Source organism: Pristis pectinata, chromosome 11 (assembly GCF_009764475.1).
Source record: "Pristis pectinata isolate sPriPec2 chromosome 11, sPriPec2.1.pri, whole genome shotgun sequence".
Taxonomy (NCBI): domain Eukaryota; kingdom Metazoa; phylum Chordata; class Chondrichthyes; order Rhinopristiformes; family Pristidae; genus Pristis; species Pristis pectinata.
Genome location: NC_067415.1, coordinates 25691459 through 25707841, shown reverse-complemented (window position 1 = coordinate 25707841; position 16383 = coordinate 25691459). Strand labels below are relative to the sequence as shown.

At 43.3% G+C, this 16383-nt stretch overlaps 1 protein-coding gene across 1 annotated transcript in view; it reads right to left on the bottom strand.

Annotated features, from left to right (window-relative positions):
* The window catches only part of LOC127575841 (heat shock protein 105 kDa-like), a 62270-nt gene that overhangs the window by 12486 nt on the left and 33401 nt on the right, over positions 1-16383 (bottom strand). Inside the window, exons 7-12 of the mRNA XM_052026009.1 lie at positions 15932-16176; positions 5995-6223; positions 5508-5614; positions 5205-5338; positions 2293-2498; positions 1115-1255 (exon numbers count right to left, since the gene is read on the bottom strand). Of these exons, the coding sequence (XP_051881969.1) occupies positions 1115-1255; positions 2293-2498; positions 5205-5338; positions 5508-5614; positions 5995-6223; positions 15932-16176 (1062 nt within the window). The remainder of the gene's footprint in view (positions 1-1114; positions 1256-2292; positions 2499-5204; positions 5339-5507; positions 5615-5994; positions 6224-15931; positions 16177-16383) is intronic.

The following is a 16383-nucleotide window of genomic DNA, read 5'->3' as shown; positions in this document are numbered from 1 at the left end:
AAGAGGGCATAGGTTTAAAAGAGGGATAAAATTTAATAGGAACCTGAGGGGCAACATCCAGATATGGAATGAGCTGCCAGAGGAAGTGGTTGAAACAGGTACATTAACAACACTTAAAAGACACTTGAACAGGTACACAGATAGGAAAGGTTTAGAGGGATGTGGGCCAAACATGGGCAAATGGGACCAACTAGATGGACATTTTGGTTGGCATGGACAAGTTGGGATGAAGGGCCTGTTTCCATGCTGTATGATTCTATGACTATGTTATACTTCTGTACTGTACTAGCTGCACTTAAGTCACCATGTTAAAGCAAAAATTGGCTATTGCCTGACAAGGGCGTCTGCTGAGACAATGTGGATGCTGACTCTGGTGCAACTCATGTACAGCATACAATGAAAATCATCCTCTCATTTCAAAATCCAATAAAGTACACCCTTGATGTGCTGAAACATCAGTCTTGCTGCCTGGACTTCTATGGAGGAATCCTGCAGTATGCTGCAGAAATGGTACCTAGAATCATTGTGGGCTGGTGAATACTGAACAGAATAATTGATATAATTATTCTTTCATAAACCCAGGTTGACTATATTTGACAGCAATTTCCCTATAACTGACACTTAGCTAACAGGTTGTTTTTCTCTCTTAAAATGGTGGAATCACTATTGCTATCCTCCAATTCAGGAAAAGATCTATACATCTTTGGAGGATGATGACCAGAGCATCTACTATCTCTAAAGCAACCTCTTTCAAAACTTAGATGTGAATCATCAGGTCCTCAGGAATTTTAAGCTCATCAACTTTTCCATCACTCTATTCAATTTCTTCAGCTCCTCATTCTTGCCATACCCTTGATTCTTCAAGATATTGGACAGACACAGCGAAATTGTTTAATTTTTCTGCTACTTTCTCACTTCCCATTGAAAAATTTCCTGTCTTTGGTTTTAAGGGGCCTGCACTTGCCTTTACCAATCTTTTCCTCTTCACATACCTATAAGAGCTCTTGTATACAAAAAGCCCTTTGTCAATTATCAAGTGAACCAATTATCAATGATATTGAAGCAAATGTTTTCTGTAAAATGTTATATATAAAGGATAATATGAATCATTTACTTTGCAGTTAGTTTCAGCATTTCCAGCTTTATTTTCTTCTTGGTCCATTTCAGTGGAAGAGGGAGTTTGTGGAGACCCTTGATCATCTAGTTGTACTTGGGGCTGAACTTCAATCTTACAACTGTCCAACTGATTCTTATTCTGAAAGGTAGTGAAATATAAAGAAAGGTGTAGACTAATATCAGCAATTAATATGTTTGACTGATAATTTTAATTGCTTTTATTTAAAAGATATTTTCAGCCGTCCCCAAGATGAAAGCATATAGTAAGGGATTCGAATTGTGTTCAGGCAGCATTGATTAAAAGTTTTTGTATAATAAACCAGCAGCTTTCACAGCCAACATTATAGGAATTCATTAAATTCAATTTCATAACTTTCCATGATGGGATTTGAACTAGATCTTTGACGCTAGTTCAACATAATCAACACAGAGACCTGGGTTCAATTCCGGCCACTGTCTATAAGGAGTTTGTACGTTCTCCCTGTGTCTGCGTGGGTTTCCTCCGGGTGCTCCGGTTTCCTCCCACACTCCAAAGACATACAGGTTAGGAATATGTTGGCGCCAGAAGCGTGGCGACACTTGTGGGCTGCCCCCAGAACACTCTACGCAAAAGATGCATTTCACTGTGTTTCGATGCACATGTGACTAATGAAGATATCTTATCTTACTTATACTATCAAAACCAATTTAAACTTTACTGTGCCAGAGAAAACAAATTCTCAAGCCAAATATCAAAGTCACAAACACGGGAATTTAAAAATTATCAGATTCTCTGCAAATTGGAGAGTAATTTTAGAAAAAGGGACAGCAAGTGTAAAATTAGGAAGCTGCTGCAATATTTTGAAAAAAAACAGTAGATTGAGGTGACATGTTCTTGGGATGTCAGATGTCCACCTTTTACCATCTAACTTTCCCAAAGTATTAATATATCTGTTTACCTTTCATTACAAATTTAGTAGGCTTGAGTGGGATATCTGGTTCTCTTACAAGATGCAAGTAATTACTGAAATTGGAAACCTCTTTATTCATGGCATTAATTTGACATTGTCAATATTCCATCATTTTCAGATATTTGCATAAGAGTAATGTGATTTGTAGATATTATATGATGATGGACCATGACAATGAGTAATTTATAATATTTAATGCCCAAGGGTATCATTCTAAGGGACCTACCTCACCAATATTCTCTACATTACGATCAGGTGTGAAGGGACACAGATTTGTTTCCATAGTAGAGTCATTCTCTGCAACTTGCACCTTCTCAATCAAAGATGCTGTCGAAACACTGAAGATTCCATGATCATTGACACATACTTTCACCTTCACTTTGGACTTTTCACCATTTGCTTGAGGTACTACATCATGGATAATAAACTGTCCTGTACCGAAAGATTAACAGGAAAAGATAGAAAATATGAGGAATTCCATGCATCATAGTTCTTGTTAAATTAAATTTAAAAAATCAAAACGTTCTTATTAAAAAACTTAGTATTGTGTGCAGTTTTGGTCACCTACCTACAGGAAAGATATCAATAAGCTTGGAAGAGTGCAGTGAAAATTTACGAGGATGTTGCTGGGACTTGAGGACCTGAGTTTTAGGGAAAGGTTGAATAAGTTAGGACTTTATTCCCTGGAGCACAGGAGAATGAGGGATCTTTATAGGAGGTATACAAAATTATGAGGGGTATAGATAGGGTGAATGCAATGCAGACATAGTTCACCTTTCATCCTAAACCTACTTAAGGGGAATCTGAGGGGAAACTTCTTCACTCAGAGTGGTGAGAGTGTGGAACGAGCTGCCAGCAGAAGTGGTAGATGCGGGATCAATTGTAACATTTAAGAGAAGTTTGGATAGCTACACGGATGGGAGGGGTTTGGAAGGGTATTTTCTGGGTGCAGGTAGATGGAACTAGGGAGAAGACCAGGTGGCATGGACTAGATGGGTTGAAGGGCCTGTTTCTGTGCTGTAGTACTTTAGTCATACTCTACATCAGCTTTGAAAAGTTGTATGTTTTTCCCCAATCACCCTAGCTACAACTTCTTTCATGGCCACAATTGAGAAATTTTGAAAATTGGACTCCCTAGCCTCTTCTTCAAAACAATTTGACTTTCTGCACTGATTTTCACATTATCAGCAATCAGAGCAATATGGCAGGATTTTAAATATTTAAAAAAAATCAAATTTTGTTCTAAAATATTCATTAATATATTTTAGAGCAAGTAGAGTTTGATAAGTACAAGGGAATTGCATTGATCATAAAAAGCATTTTAATCAGCAATCAGCTACCTGATTTTAAACTATTAAAATTGCTTTCTAAAAGAAGAAAATCATTTCCCAATTATATTGGGGTCAGCTTCTTGCTAAAATAAAAATTTTAGCATGTAAAACATTCTTATTAACAAGCTTAGATTTTATAATCTTAATGAGCAATTAACAGAAACTTGAGAATGGTTAATTCATTCTGGAGGCATAATCAGTGTCATATGCAGGGCCTGATTTCAGCCAAAGGATTTTAAAATAACACACATAAAAATTGTATAAACCCCATTGTGATGAACACAATTTGACACAATGTGCTAATTAGCCTTGGCAAGTTGCATTCAGCTCCTATTCCCTACTCTGCTCAAAATCATGGCTGATCCTTTACCTCACTTTATCACTTCCCAGCACAAACACTGCGTTCATTGATTTGCCATCTCTGCTTTGAATATAGTTAGTTATTGAACCTCTACAGCCCTCTTGGGTTGAGAATGTCAGATTCATTACACTCTGGGTGAAGAATTTTCTTATCTTTGTCCAGAACCACCTACCCCTTACTTTGATACTATAACTTCTGTTCTAGAACCTCCAGCCAGGGGAAAATCTTCCCTGCAAATATCCTGTCAAGCCCCTTAAGAATGTTGTAAATTTCAATGAAATCAGCTCTCATTCTTTTAAACTTGAGAGAGTATACAACTGGTCTGCTTAACTTCTTCCCATACAACAAACCCACCATCCCAAGAAACACTGTTGAGCATTTGCTGCACTCCCTCCATCAGAAGTATATCCATCCTCTTTTGTCTACATTTGTGCCAAGTTTGTAATGTTAGGTGGAGCTGAATGGTCCCAGCACAATGAGTGACAGTGAGCAGGTTAAGTGCAGTTTGACATCTTCTTCCTTCACTTTGCCAATGAAGACAATTGTGAAAATGACTGGCCAGATTGGATAAGTGCTTCTTTTGTAGTTACTTCATAATGAACACTTTTCTACAGTTGGGCAGATGTTAATGTTGTAGTAATACTGGGCATAACTTTACCAAGATTGCAGCAAGGGTATGATGCTTAAGCCATAACAGCAGAACATTGAATTGTCCTTTTGTTCTTAGAACAAGATTTGGTATCAAATTTGAAAATAATTTTCTCCTTTAAACCCTATTAATAGTTTAAATAACACTCAATAGGTTTGCTGAAGTTTATGAAAGATGACGGTATTTTGTCCATCAGTCTAAATGGGATTTCAGTCAAGGTCTCCAGCTATGCACCCAAGCTGAAAAAATCGTAACATTATGAATGCATCTTAGGAACTCATTAGAAGAGGACAAGAAACTTGACATTAAATGGTACTACTGCCCAAGACTTTATTTAGTCCCATCCATCATTTCCTTTAAGTACAAGTGGGATGGAAATGAATTTTAACAACCAGAGCCATTAAGTTACTTTGACACTGGAATCAAGTAGAATCCCAGGTGAAATAAGGGTTGCTAACTTTAGATATATTTTGGAGGCTTGATCACATCACTTCCAATGGAATCACCTTGTTGAGGGTAATGGTTTAGTTATGCTCCTGCAAATTCATACCAGAGGTGATTAAGACTCTGGCTAGTAAACCAGAATAGTATTGTTTTATTATGTTCTGTGCCAAGTTAGCTCATCTGGGTGCAGTATGGGTACAACAATTAGCCTCAAGCCTCCTCAGTTAGGGAGTGGCAAGTCCTCCAGATTTCAAAAACCCATGAATTTCAGTTAGAATGATATCTCAGTCCAGTCTTATTCAAGTCAGTATGAACTTCAGACTAAAATCCCTTTAGCACAAAAAAAAACTTACCTATTCTTGGTTCAGAATAAGGAAGTGATTTTGGATTGCTGTAGAAAGCTTCTAATTCAAATGGACTTTTTCTGTAAAAGGTGAGGAGCTTTGAAAAGGGGGCTGCGTGGTTTTTCGGATATACTTCATGAATCCTAATAGACAATAACAAAAGAGCTTCAGCTTAGCAAATGTCATTTAAAAGTTAAAAGCTATTTAATGATATTTTGTGATTTATGCATTCTAAATGGTTTCTTTTTGAAGGAATTTATTGGTAAATAATAGCAAATTAAAAATAACTTGCTCAATACTAGTCCCTCTTACCCTTCTACTTCATCTGCTTCTGTACTCCACTTCAGAGAAATTGGGAATGGTACTACATCGGTGATGGAGAATTCACGTACTTTAAAAGCTGGAGAAAGTATTGCACACTGAAAGAAAGATAACAAATTATACATCTGAATTCTTTACATTAATAATGTTAATTTGAAAATATATTGCAGAAAAATCTAAGAAAAAATATACAGACCATTAAATATTAGAGAGTTTTCCCTTCCTGGTCTGTAATGGCTCAATAGTATATTAATAATTCTCATTTTAAATTATGTTTAATTGCATCCCAAGAAAATATCAGACATTAAGTAAAAAGCCAAATTACATTTAAAAGTTATTTCCACAGATTGCAAATGTATTAGTTAGGCAAGTAAGACACACTTTCCAGATTCTAGAGTAATTTGGTGGTAGCTCAAAATTCCCAATAGTTTGCAGAAATAGCCAGGAGTAAACATTAGTCATCTAACAGAACCACTACCTGCAAAGCACAACCTCTGGCAACTGCTTCATCTGCATTGAGTCTGGTGCTGGCAACCTTTCCAAAGAATTTTGCTATCCTTTCTTTAACTGCAGGTATACGCGTGGAACCACCAATTATTTCAACTGCACTGACATCTGCAAGTCTCAGCTGTGTTTGATCCATAACTGACTGAAGAGTTGCCTCAACTCTTTGTAGCAGGCTCGCACATAATTCCTCAAAGTGAGCTCTGGTGGAAAATAGATTTGACAAACTGTTGATTAAGTTATATAAATAAAATGCAAATTCAGATTTGCTGTTGATGTGAAATATATAATAGATTAAACATGCAGAAATGTTAATACTGAAATTGACAAGTGATTTTGAAAACGTGCTATAAAAAAGGTATGAAATAATGTTAAGAAATAGTATTTAATTCATGTAAAGGCACTTGGAGAAGTGAATTTAACCAAACTAAATAAATCTGCAATCTCCTCATATTAGTAGAGGTGTAGAATTGAAAATGAACATTTTAGGCCCTAGGAATGGATGGACTATCTGCCACAGGAAATGCCATCATGATACAGGAAACCACTCAAGAAGGGGATGAAAAGAAATCTGGAAGTGATAGGAGGAAGTGTAATCAGATGGGGTAGATACTATTCTCTGCTACTATGATCATGAACCCCAGGGCGACATGGCCTCATCAGTGATAAAACTGACATATCCGAAGACCACTATACTGTAAGCCTCCCAATAATCAGCAGGAATTAGAGAAGCATACGTAAGCAAATCACAAAGATGCAAGTGGAGGATTTTAACTTTCCCAATATTGACTGGGATTGCCTTAGTGCAAGGGGCTTAGATGGGGTCGAATTTGTTAGGTGCATTCAAGAAAGTTTTTTTGAGACAAAATATAACTAGTGTTGCGACTCACCATCCGAGCAAACGAACCGGCTCGGCAGTTGGGTCATGCATCGTTGGGGCGGCAAGGCCCAAGATGGCGTTGGGCCTTCGTCTTCCGAGCGACAGGGAGAACCCGCACGTGGGAAAGGTTTGATGACGTAGCATACAAGTCATTCTGTTTTTGGTGGGCGGGAACAGTCTCTCTTAAAAAGGCCCGCACAAGGCGGGAAAATAAACCAGTTCTTGTTCTGAAACCCATCGACTAGTGTCTTGTTTTTACATCGCAGTAGCAGCCACTACATTGGTGACCCCAACAGTCCAAACAGATTTTGGACCTGCACAATGGACGACAACGCAGCAGCCAACGCAGTGGCACTCAAGCTGCCCACCTTTTGGAAGCTTCGTCCCAGCGTCTGGTTCGACCAGGCCGAAGCACAATTCCACCTTCAGCAGATCACCTCCAACTCCACAAAGTACTACCATGTGGTCAGCTCTCTGGACCAGGAGACAGCCGCCCAGGTCAGAGACTTCATCCAGTCTCCTCCGGAGGAGGATAAGTACCCAGCTTTCAAAGACCTTCTGATTCAGACCTTCGGCCTCTCCCGTTGCGAGCGCGCCGCCCGCCTGCTTCATCTTGATGGCCTGGGGGACAGATCCCCATCCGCCCTAATGAATGAGATATTGGCATTGGCTGAGGGACACAAGCCCTGCCTAATGTTCGAACAGGCCTTCCTCGAACAACTACCCGATGACATTCACCTGCTGTTGGCCGACGCCAATTTCAGCAACCCATGTGAGGTAGCTGCCCGGGCAGATGTCCTGTGGAAGGCCAAACGTGAGAGCGGTTTGTCCGTCGGCCAAATCGCCAGGCCGCGAGCCCAACACCTGCCTAAACCACTCCCAGCAACCGAGCGACCACACCCCAGAAACACAGATGACGACACTGGCGACCAGCTGTGTTTCTACCATTAGAGGTGGGGCGCAGAGGCCCGTCGATGCCGCCCACCCTGCAAGTTTCAGGGAAACATCAGGGCCAGCTGCCGCTGATGGCTACGATGGCTGGCCGCCGACACAGCCTCCTATTCGTTTGGGACAAGCAGTCTGGGTGGCGTTTCCTCGTTGATACTGGAGCAGAGGTCAGTATTTTGCCCCCGACTGGCCGCGACACTCGTAACAGGCAACAAGGTCTTGTACACAATGCCGTAAACTGCATAACGATACGGACTTTCGGTACCTGTACACCTCAATTACAATTCGGTGACAGCCGTTTTACCTGGACCTTTACCCTTGCCGCCGTTGCCTGACCACTCCTAGGAGCCGATTTCCTTCAGGCCCACAACCTGTTAGTCGACCTGCAAGGGAAGCGGCTAGTGCACTCCAAAACTTTCCAAACCTACCCCCTGGGAGAAGCCAGCCTACCAGCCCCGCGCCTGGACTCCATTTCCCTGTCTGGCAACGATTTCACCAAGCTCCTAGCTGAGTTCCCATCAGTTCTGGCACCTCAGTTTACAAATTTGATGCCCAAACACGGGGTGCGGCACCACATCATTACCACAGGGCCACCCCTTCATGCCCGAGCAAGACGACTACCTCCAGACAAGCTCCGCCTGGCAAAGGAAGAGTTCCGTTGCATGGTGGAGCTGGGGATCGTTCGCAGGTCGGACAGCCCCTGGGCCTCCCCCCTGCACATGGTCCCCAAAGCCACTGGCAAGTGGAGGCTCTGCGGTGACTACTGCAGGCTGAATGACGCCACCACCCCGGACCGCTACCCCATCCCTCACATCCAGGACTTCGCAGCGAACCTACATGGGGCCCGCATCTTCTCCAAGGTGGACCTCATTCAGGGATACCACCAAATCCCGGTCCACCCAGATGACGTCCCCAAAACTGTGATTATCACCCCATTCAGCCTCTTCAAGTTCCTTCGAATGCCATTCGGCCTTAAGAATGCCGTGCAGACTTTCCAGTGGCTGATGGACGCGGTAGGCAGAGACCTGGACTTCGTGTTCATTTACTTAGATGACATACTGATCGCCAGCCATGACCGTCAAGAATACCTTTCCCACCTCTGCCAACTGTATTCCCGTCTCCATGATTTCGGCCTCACGATCAACCCGGCCAAGTGCCAATTCGGACTTGATTCTATCGATTTCCTCGGCCACAAACTCACCAGTGACGGAGCACCACCCCTACCCATCAAGGTAGACGTTATCCACCATTTTGCCCGTCCCACCGTGGTCAAAGGCCTGCAGGAATTCCTGGGGATGGTCAACTTTTACCATCAGTTCATCCCTGCAGCAGCCCGTATCATTGCGCCCTTTGTTCTCACTGATGGCTGGTAAGGGCAAGGACATCGCCTGGAACGACGAGGTTGCGGCTACCTTCGTTAAGGCCAAGGACGCCCTGGCAGACGCCATGATGCTTGTACACCCTAGGACAGACGTCCCAACCGCCCTCATGGTGGACGCATCCAACATCGCGGTTGGTGGATTACTGGAACAACTAATCAAAGGCCGTTGGCAACCCTTGGCATTTTTCAGCAGGCACCTTAGACCACCCAAACTGAAATACAGCACTTTTGATCGGGAACTTCTAGCGCTGTACCTGGCAGTCCGGCATTTCCGGTACTTTTTAAGAAGGCAGGCCTTTCACTGCTTTCACTGACCATAAGCCTTTGTCCTTCGCCTTCTCCAAAGTCTCCAATCCTGGTAAGCTCGTCAGCAGAGACATTTGTCCTACATTTCCAAATTCACAACGGATATCCAACATGTCTCCGCCAAGGACAATGTTGTTGCTGACGCACTTTCCAGAACCGACCCATCCACAGCCTGTCCCTGGGTGTCAACTACACGGCCCTGGCTGACGCACAGCAAGCCGACAACGAGCTGCCTAGCTACAGAACCGCAGTCTCAGGCCTGCAGCTCCAAGATTTCTTAGTCGGTCCAGGTCAGCAGACCCTCCTTTGCGACATCACAACAGGTCAACCCTGCCCTATAGTTCCTGCAGCCTGGCGGAAACGCGTTTTCGACTCGATACATGGGTTGGCGCACCCATCCATCAGATCAACTGTCCGACTGGTCGCCAGCAAGTTCATCTGGCATGGCCTGTGCAAACAGGTAAGTGGGCCAGGACTTGTCCGCACTACCAGATGTCAAAAATCCAACGACGCACCAAGGTCTCGCCACAGCAGTTTGAGCCTACCCGTAGAAGGTTCGACCACATCCACGTCGACCTCATTGGTCCTCTGCCAGTTTCAAGAGGAGCCCGGTACCTCCTTACCATCGTGGACCGGTTCACGAGGTAGCCAGAGGCAACCCCCCTATCTGACATCACGACTGATTCCTGAGCCCAGGCGCTGCTCACAACTTGGATCTCACGTTTTGGTGTTCCGGCCCACATCACTTCAGACAGGGGCACCCAGTTTACCTCCAGCCTCTGGTCTGCATTAGCGAACATGCTGGGGACGCAGCTGCACACCACCACGGCCTACCACCCTCAATCAAACGGGTTAGTGGAACATTTTCACTGCCATCTAAAATCAGCCTTGATGGCCCGCCTGAAGGGTCCTAACTGGGTCGACGAACTGCCTTGGGTCCTGCTCGGCATACGCACTGCCCCCAAGGAAGATCTCCACGCTTCGTCAGCTGAACTCGTGTACGGGGCGCTCCTGGTCGTCCCAGAGGATTTCATACCCAACCTTCGGGGCCAAGAGGAACAACCCACGGCAGTCCTGCAAAGACTGCATGAGAGGCTCGGCAACTTGGCACCAATTCCCATTTCGCGGCATGGTCAAGCCCCATCCTGTGAGCCCAAGGGAACTACGAGACTAAGTTCGTTTTTGTTGCAGGGGCACACCTCAGGCACCATTGCAATGACCATATGAGGAGCTGTTCCGGGTCATCAGGAATAATGGGTCCACCTTTTATTTTGGACATTGGGGGCAAGGAAGAGGTCTTCACGATGGACCGCCTCAAACCGGCCCATTTAGAATCTACAACAACTGGTCGAGGTTCCAGCACTTGCGACGCAGAGGCCAACCTCCTAAGCAACGGCTAACACAGCCCGCGGACCTTGGGGACCGTATTACTGGTTCTTGGGGGGGGGGGGGGGGGGGGGGGGGGGGGTGGTGGTGGAGTGATTGTGTAGTGACTCACCATCTGAGCAAGTGAACCGGCTTGGCGGTCAGGTCGCACGTCATCGGAGCGGCAAGGCCCAAGATGGCGTTGGGCCTTCGTCTTCCCTGAGCGATAGGGAGAACCCGCACGCGGGAAAGGTTTGATGATGTAGCGTATACGTCATTGTTTTTGGTGGGCGGGAACAGTCTCTCAAAAAGGCCCACGCAAGGCGGGAAAATAAACCAGTTCTTGTTCTGAAACCTATCGACTAGTGTCTTGTTTTCACATCGCAGTAGCAGCCGCTACACTAGCCCTACAAGAGAAAGGGCTATGAAACGGGCCAGGTGAAAGAATTATTGGTGGGGGAAGCACTCTGGAAACTGACTATAATTCTGTAAGCTTCAAGATATGTAATGCAAGGGAATAAGATTGGTCCTGAAGTTAATTGAGAAAGTCAAGAATACTGAATGTGTAGGAGAGAACTTAAGAAAGAAATTAGGAGGGCTAAAAGGGGTCATGAAATATCATTGGCAGGTAAAATAAAGGAGAACCCCAAAACATTCTAAAAGTACGTAAGGAGCAAGAGGGCAGCCAAGAAAAGAGTGGGTCCCCTGGGAGACCAAAGGGTAATCTGTGTGAGAAGCCTGGCCATGTGGGCGAGGTCCTAAATGAATACTTCTCATCTGTGTTCACCAAGGAGAAGGACTAGGAAGATAGTGATTTCAGGGGAGGGTATATGGTTAATCTGGAGTTGGTTATTGTCAAGGAGGAGGAGGCAATGGATATGATGGGACACAAAGGGATTGATAAATCCTCCGTCCCCGACGAGATCTATTCCAGGTTGCTAACAAGAAACAAGGGAGGAGATGGCTGGGTCCCTGATGGAAATTCTTCCATCTTTGTTAGCCACAAGGTGAAGTGCCAGAAGACTGGAGGATCGCTCATGTTGTTCCTTCATTTAAGAAGGGCAGTAGGGATAAGCAAGGTATCTACAGGCAGGTTAATCCTATGGTGGGTGGGAAATTATTGGAGAAAATCCTAAAGGGAGAGGATTTATGTATATTTGGAGAAGTAGGGGCTGATCAGGGATAGTCAGCATGGCTTTTTTGATTGAGTTCTTTTTGAGGAGGTAACAAATGAGACCGATGAAAGCAGGGCAGTAGATGTTGTCTATATGGACTTTAGTAAGGTATTTGACAAATTCCTGGATGGTAGGCTGGTCCAGAAGGTTAAGGCACATGGGATCTAAGGCAACCTTGTTAATTGGATCCAAAATTGGCTTGGTGATAGGAAGCAGAGTATATGGCGGAAGTATGCTTTTTCAATTGGAAGTCTGTGACTAATGGTGTATGGCAGGGGATTGGTGGTGTGGATTTTTGTTGTTTGTGATATATATTAATGATTTAGATGCGAATGTACGAGATATGATTAGTAAGTTTGTGCATTACACGGGAATTGAAGTTGTGGATAAAAAGGAAAGCTGTCAAAAGATGACAAGTTGGGCAATGGCAGCTGGAATTTAATCCCAACAAATGTGAGGTGCTGCATTTTGGGGAAGTCAAATAGGGGTAGGACATATACAGTAAATGGTAGGGACTAAAGAATATTGAAGTACAGAGGGACCTTGGGGTTCCTGTCTACAGTAGCAACACAGGTAGATAGAGTGGTGAATAAGGCATATGGAATGGTTGCCTTCATAGTTCAGGGCACAGAATATAAAAGGTGGGACGTTATATTGCCACTTTATAAGAGACTAATTAGACCCCACTTGATATTGTGTGTAGTTCTAGTCGCCAAACTATAGGAAGAATGTGGTCATGCTGGAGGAGTTCAGAGGTCATTCATAGGATGTTGCTAGGATTGGAGGACTTTAAGGGGAGAGATTGAATAGTCTGGGCTTGTTTTCCCTGCATAAAAAGGAGGCCAAGGGGTCCTCTTATCCACATACTTATCCAAACAACTTTTAAATGTTGTTATTGTGCATGCCTCAACCAGGTTCTCTGGCAGCTCATTCCATATATGTACCACCCTCTGCATGAAGTTACCCCTCAGGTCCCTTTTAAATCTTTCACCTTAAGCATATGCCCTCTGGTTTTTAGTTCCCCCCTTCCCTGCAGGGAAAGATTATGTGCCTTCACCCTATGTCCTTCATAATTTTATACACCTCTATAAAGGTCATCCCTCAATCTCCTACGTTCCACGGAATAAGGTCCTAGCCTGCCTAATGTCTCCCTATAACTCAGGCCCAAATCCTGGCAGCATCCTTGTAAATCTTCTATGCGCTCTTTCCAGTTTAATGATGTCTTTCCTGTAACAGGGCAAACAAAACTGTACACAATACTCCAAGTGCAGTTTCACCAGCATCTTGTACAACTGCAGCATAATGTCCCAACTCCTATATTCACTGGCCTGGCTGATGAAGGCCAGTGTGCCAAATGCCTTCTTCACCACCCTATCTACCCATGATGCCACCTTCAGTAAATTATGTACTTGTACTCTTAAGTCCCTCTGTTCCACAACACTCCCCAAGGCTTGACCACTCATTTTGGTTTGACTTCCCAAAATACAAGATATTGCACTTATCTGAATTGAAAGCCATTTGACATTGGCCCACTTACCTAGCTGGTCAAGATACCCCCATAATTTTTATACCTGCTTCACTGTCTATGACACCACCTATTTTAGTATCATCCACAAACCTACTAACCATGCCTTGTACATTCACATCCAAATCCTTTATATAAATTGCAAACAAAGATCCTAGCACTGACCCCTGTGGCACACCACTAGTCACAGGCCTCCAGTCCAAGAAACAATCTTTGACCATCACTCTCTGCTTCCTACCATTGAGCCAATTATGAATCCACTTAGCTATTTCTCCCTGGATCCCATGCAATCCAACCTTCCAGACTAGCCTGCCATGCAGGACCTTGTCAAAGGCCTTACTGAAGTCCACATAGACAATGCCCACTCATCCTCATTTATCCTCTTCAAAAAACTCAGATTCATCAGACACGATTTCCCATGCACAAAGCCATGCTGACTATCCCTGATTAGACCTTGTCTATCCAAATGTTGATAGATCCTTTTCCTCAGAATCCTCTCCAGTAACTTATCCACCACTGACGTCAGACTCACTGGCCTGTAGTTCCCTGGCTTGTCTTTGATGCCCTTCTTAAATAATGGTACATTAACCACCCTCCAGTCTTCCGGAACTTCACTTGTGGCTAAAGATGAAGCAAATATCTCTGCAATTTCTTCTCTAGCTTCCTACAAGTTTCGAGAATGCACTCAGTCAGACCATGGGTTTTATCTACCTTAATGCGCTTTAAGGCCACCAATACCTCCTCTCTGGTAATTGGTATATACATTATTACTCATTTCTTTAGCATCCATCATTTTCTCCATAGTAAAAACTGATGAGAAATATTCATTAAGAATTTCACCCATCTCCTGTGGCTCCACACATAGATGGCCTTGCTGATCTTTAAGAGGACCTATTCTTTCCCTGGCCACCCTTTTATTCTTAAGACACCTATAGAATCTCTTGGGATTTTCCTTAACTCTGCCTGCCAGATCCACCTCATACCCTCTTTTTGCCCGCCAGATTTCCCTCAAGTGTACTACACTTCCTACAGTCAGAGGAAGTCACTTGTTCCTGTTGGCCCAAACCCAATGTATGCCTCCTTTTTCCTGACCAGAGCCTCAATATCTCTCATCAACCAGTGTTCCCTAAACTTACCAGCCTTGCCCTTCACCCTAGCAGGAACATGCTGCCCCAGACTCTTCATATCACTTTTAAAAGCCCCCCACTTGCCAACTGTCCCTTTACCAGCAGTCTCACCCAATCTACCTCTGCAAGATCCTGCCTAATACCTTCAAAATTGGCCCTTCCACAGTTTAGGACCTTATCCTGTGGACCCATCTTATCTTTCTCCATAACTATTTTAAAATTAATAGAATTATGGTCACTGGATCCAAAGTGCTCCCCAAATGACACTTTAGTCACTTGCCCTACCTTGTTCCCCTCTCTAGTAGGGCCCTCTATATATTAAGGAAACTTTCTTGGACACATTTAACAAATTACACCCCATCCAAGCCCTTTGCTCTATGGATGGCCCAGTCAATACTAGGGAAGTTAAAATTTTCCACTAATACTACCCTATTATTCTTACAACTTTATGCAATCTCGCTACACATCTGCTCCTCTAATTCCCACTGACCATTGATGGAATCAGATACAATAATTATATTTGAGACATTTAGATAGCCACTTAAATAGGGAAGACATAGAATTATACACACCTAATGCAGGCAAATGGGATTATTGTACCTGGGCAAAAAGATCGGTATGGACGTGGTGAACCGAAGGGCCCATTGCTGTGCTGATGGAGAAATTTTGTGTGGTGTTTTAGGCTCTAAACACAAGAAGATATACTTGCCTTGGGGACAGTGTAATATAGAGTCAATAAATTGCTTCTTGGGAGAGGGGGTTGGGGGGGGGGGAGGGGTTCTTCTATGAGAAGAGACTTCATTATAATGGACCTTTGTTTACTGGTTTAGAAGAATGAGAGACAATGGGATTGAAATATATATGAGATTGAGAGAGAGATTGAAATTGTTAACTTTCAGTCTGCTTCTTCTGGCTAGATATTAAGATACAGAGTTAGACATTACAGATTGAATATCCAAGATAGTTAAGCAGATTTTTGATTCAATGGTTTTGGGGAATGAATGAAATCAGGTGTCGAGGTAGAGGATTTACCATTAATTTTTTGAATGGCGGAGCAGTCTGAATGGGTCATGCAGCCTACTTCCTGTTCTTCTGTACAAATATCAAAACATTAACACATTTATAGGTCAGTAAACTATTTGCTACAACTCTAATGATACACGTATGATGTGCAGCTTTGTTAGTTTTTTTTTAAGTACTTTACCGATTCATCTTTCCAGCTACATCCATATCATTCATGAAGCATTCAATGTTTAAAGGAGTATCCATGGAGTTAGCACTCATGAGTTTCTTCAGTTTTTCACACTCTTGATAGAGTCGTAACAAAGCTCGGATGTTAGACTTTACATCTAATTTGTACTTGGTTTTAAACTCTGCACAAAAATACTTCACTAATACTTCATCGAAGTCTTGACCTCCCAAATGTGGGTCGAAGGCTGTGGCAAGCACCTGTACGGAAAAAGATGCAAGTTTTAACTTGTTGCTCACTTCTGTAGTTTTACAATTAACTATTTATTTTAAAAAATCCATGAACAAAAGTTTTATCAGTTTTGCAGGCAACAACTTAACATTAAAGGTGATTTTGCAAAACATTAAGATCATCCCCCTATTTTTAAAAACAATATATAGGATCTAAAAAACCAAGAATTCCAGCAC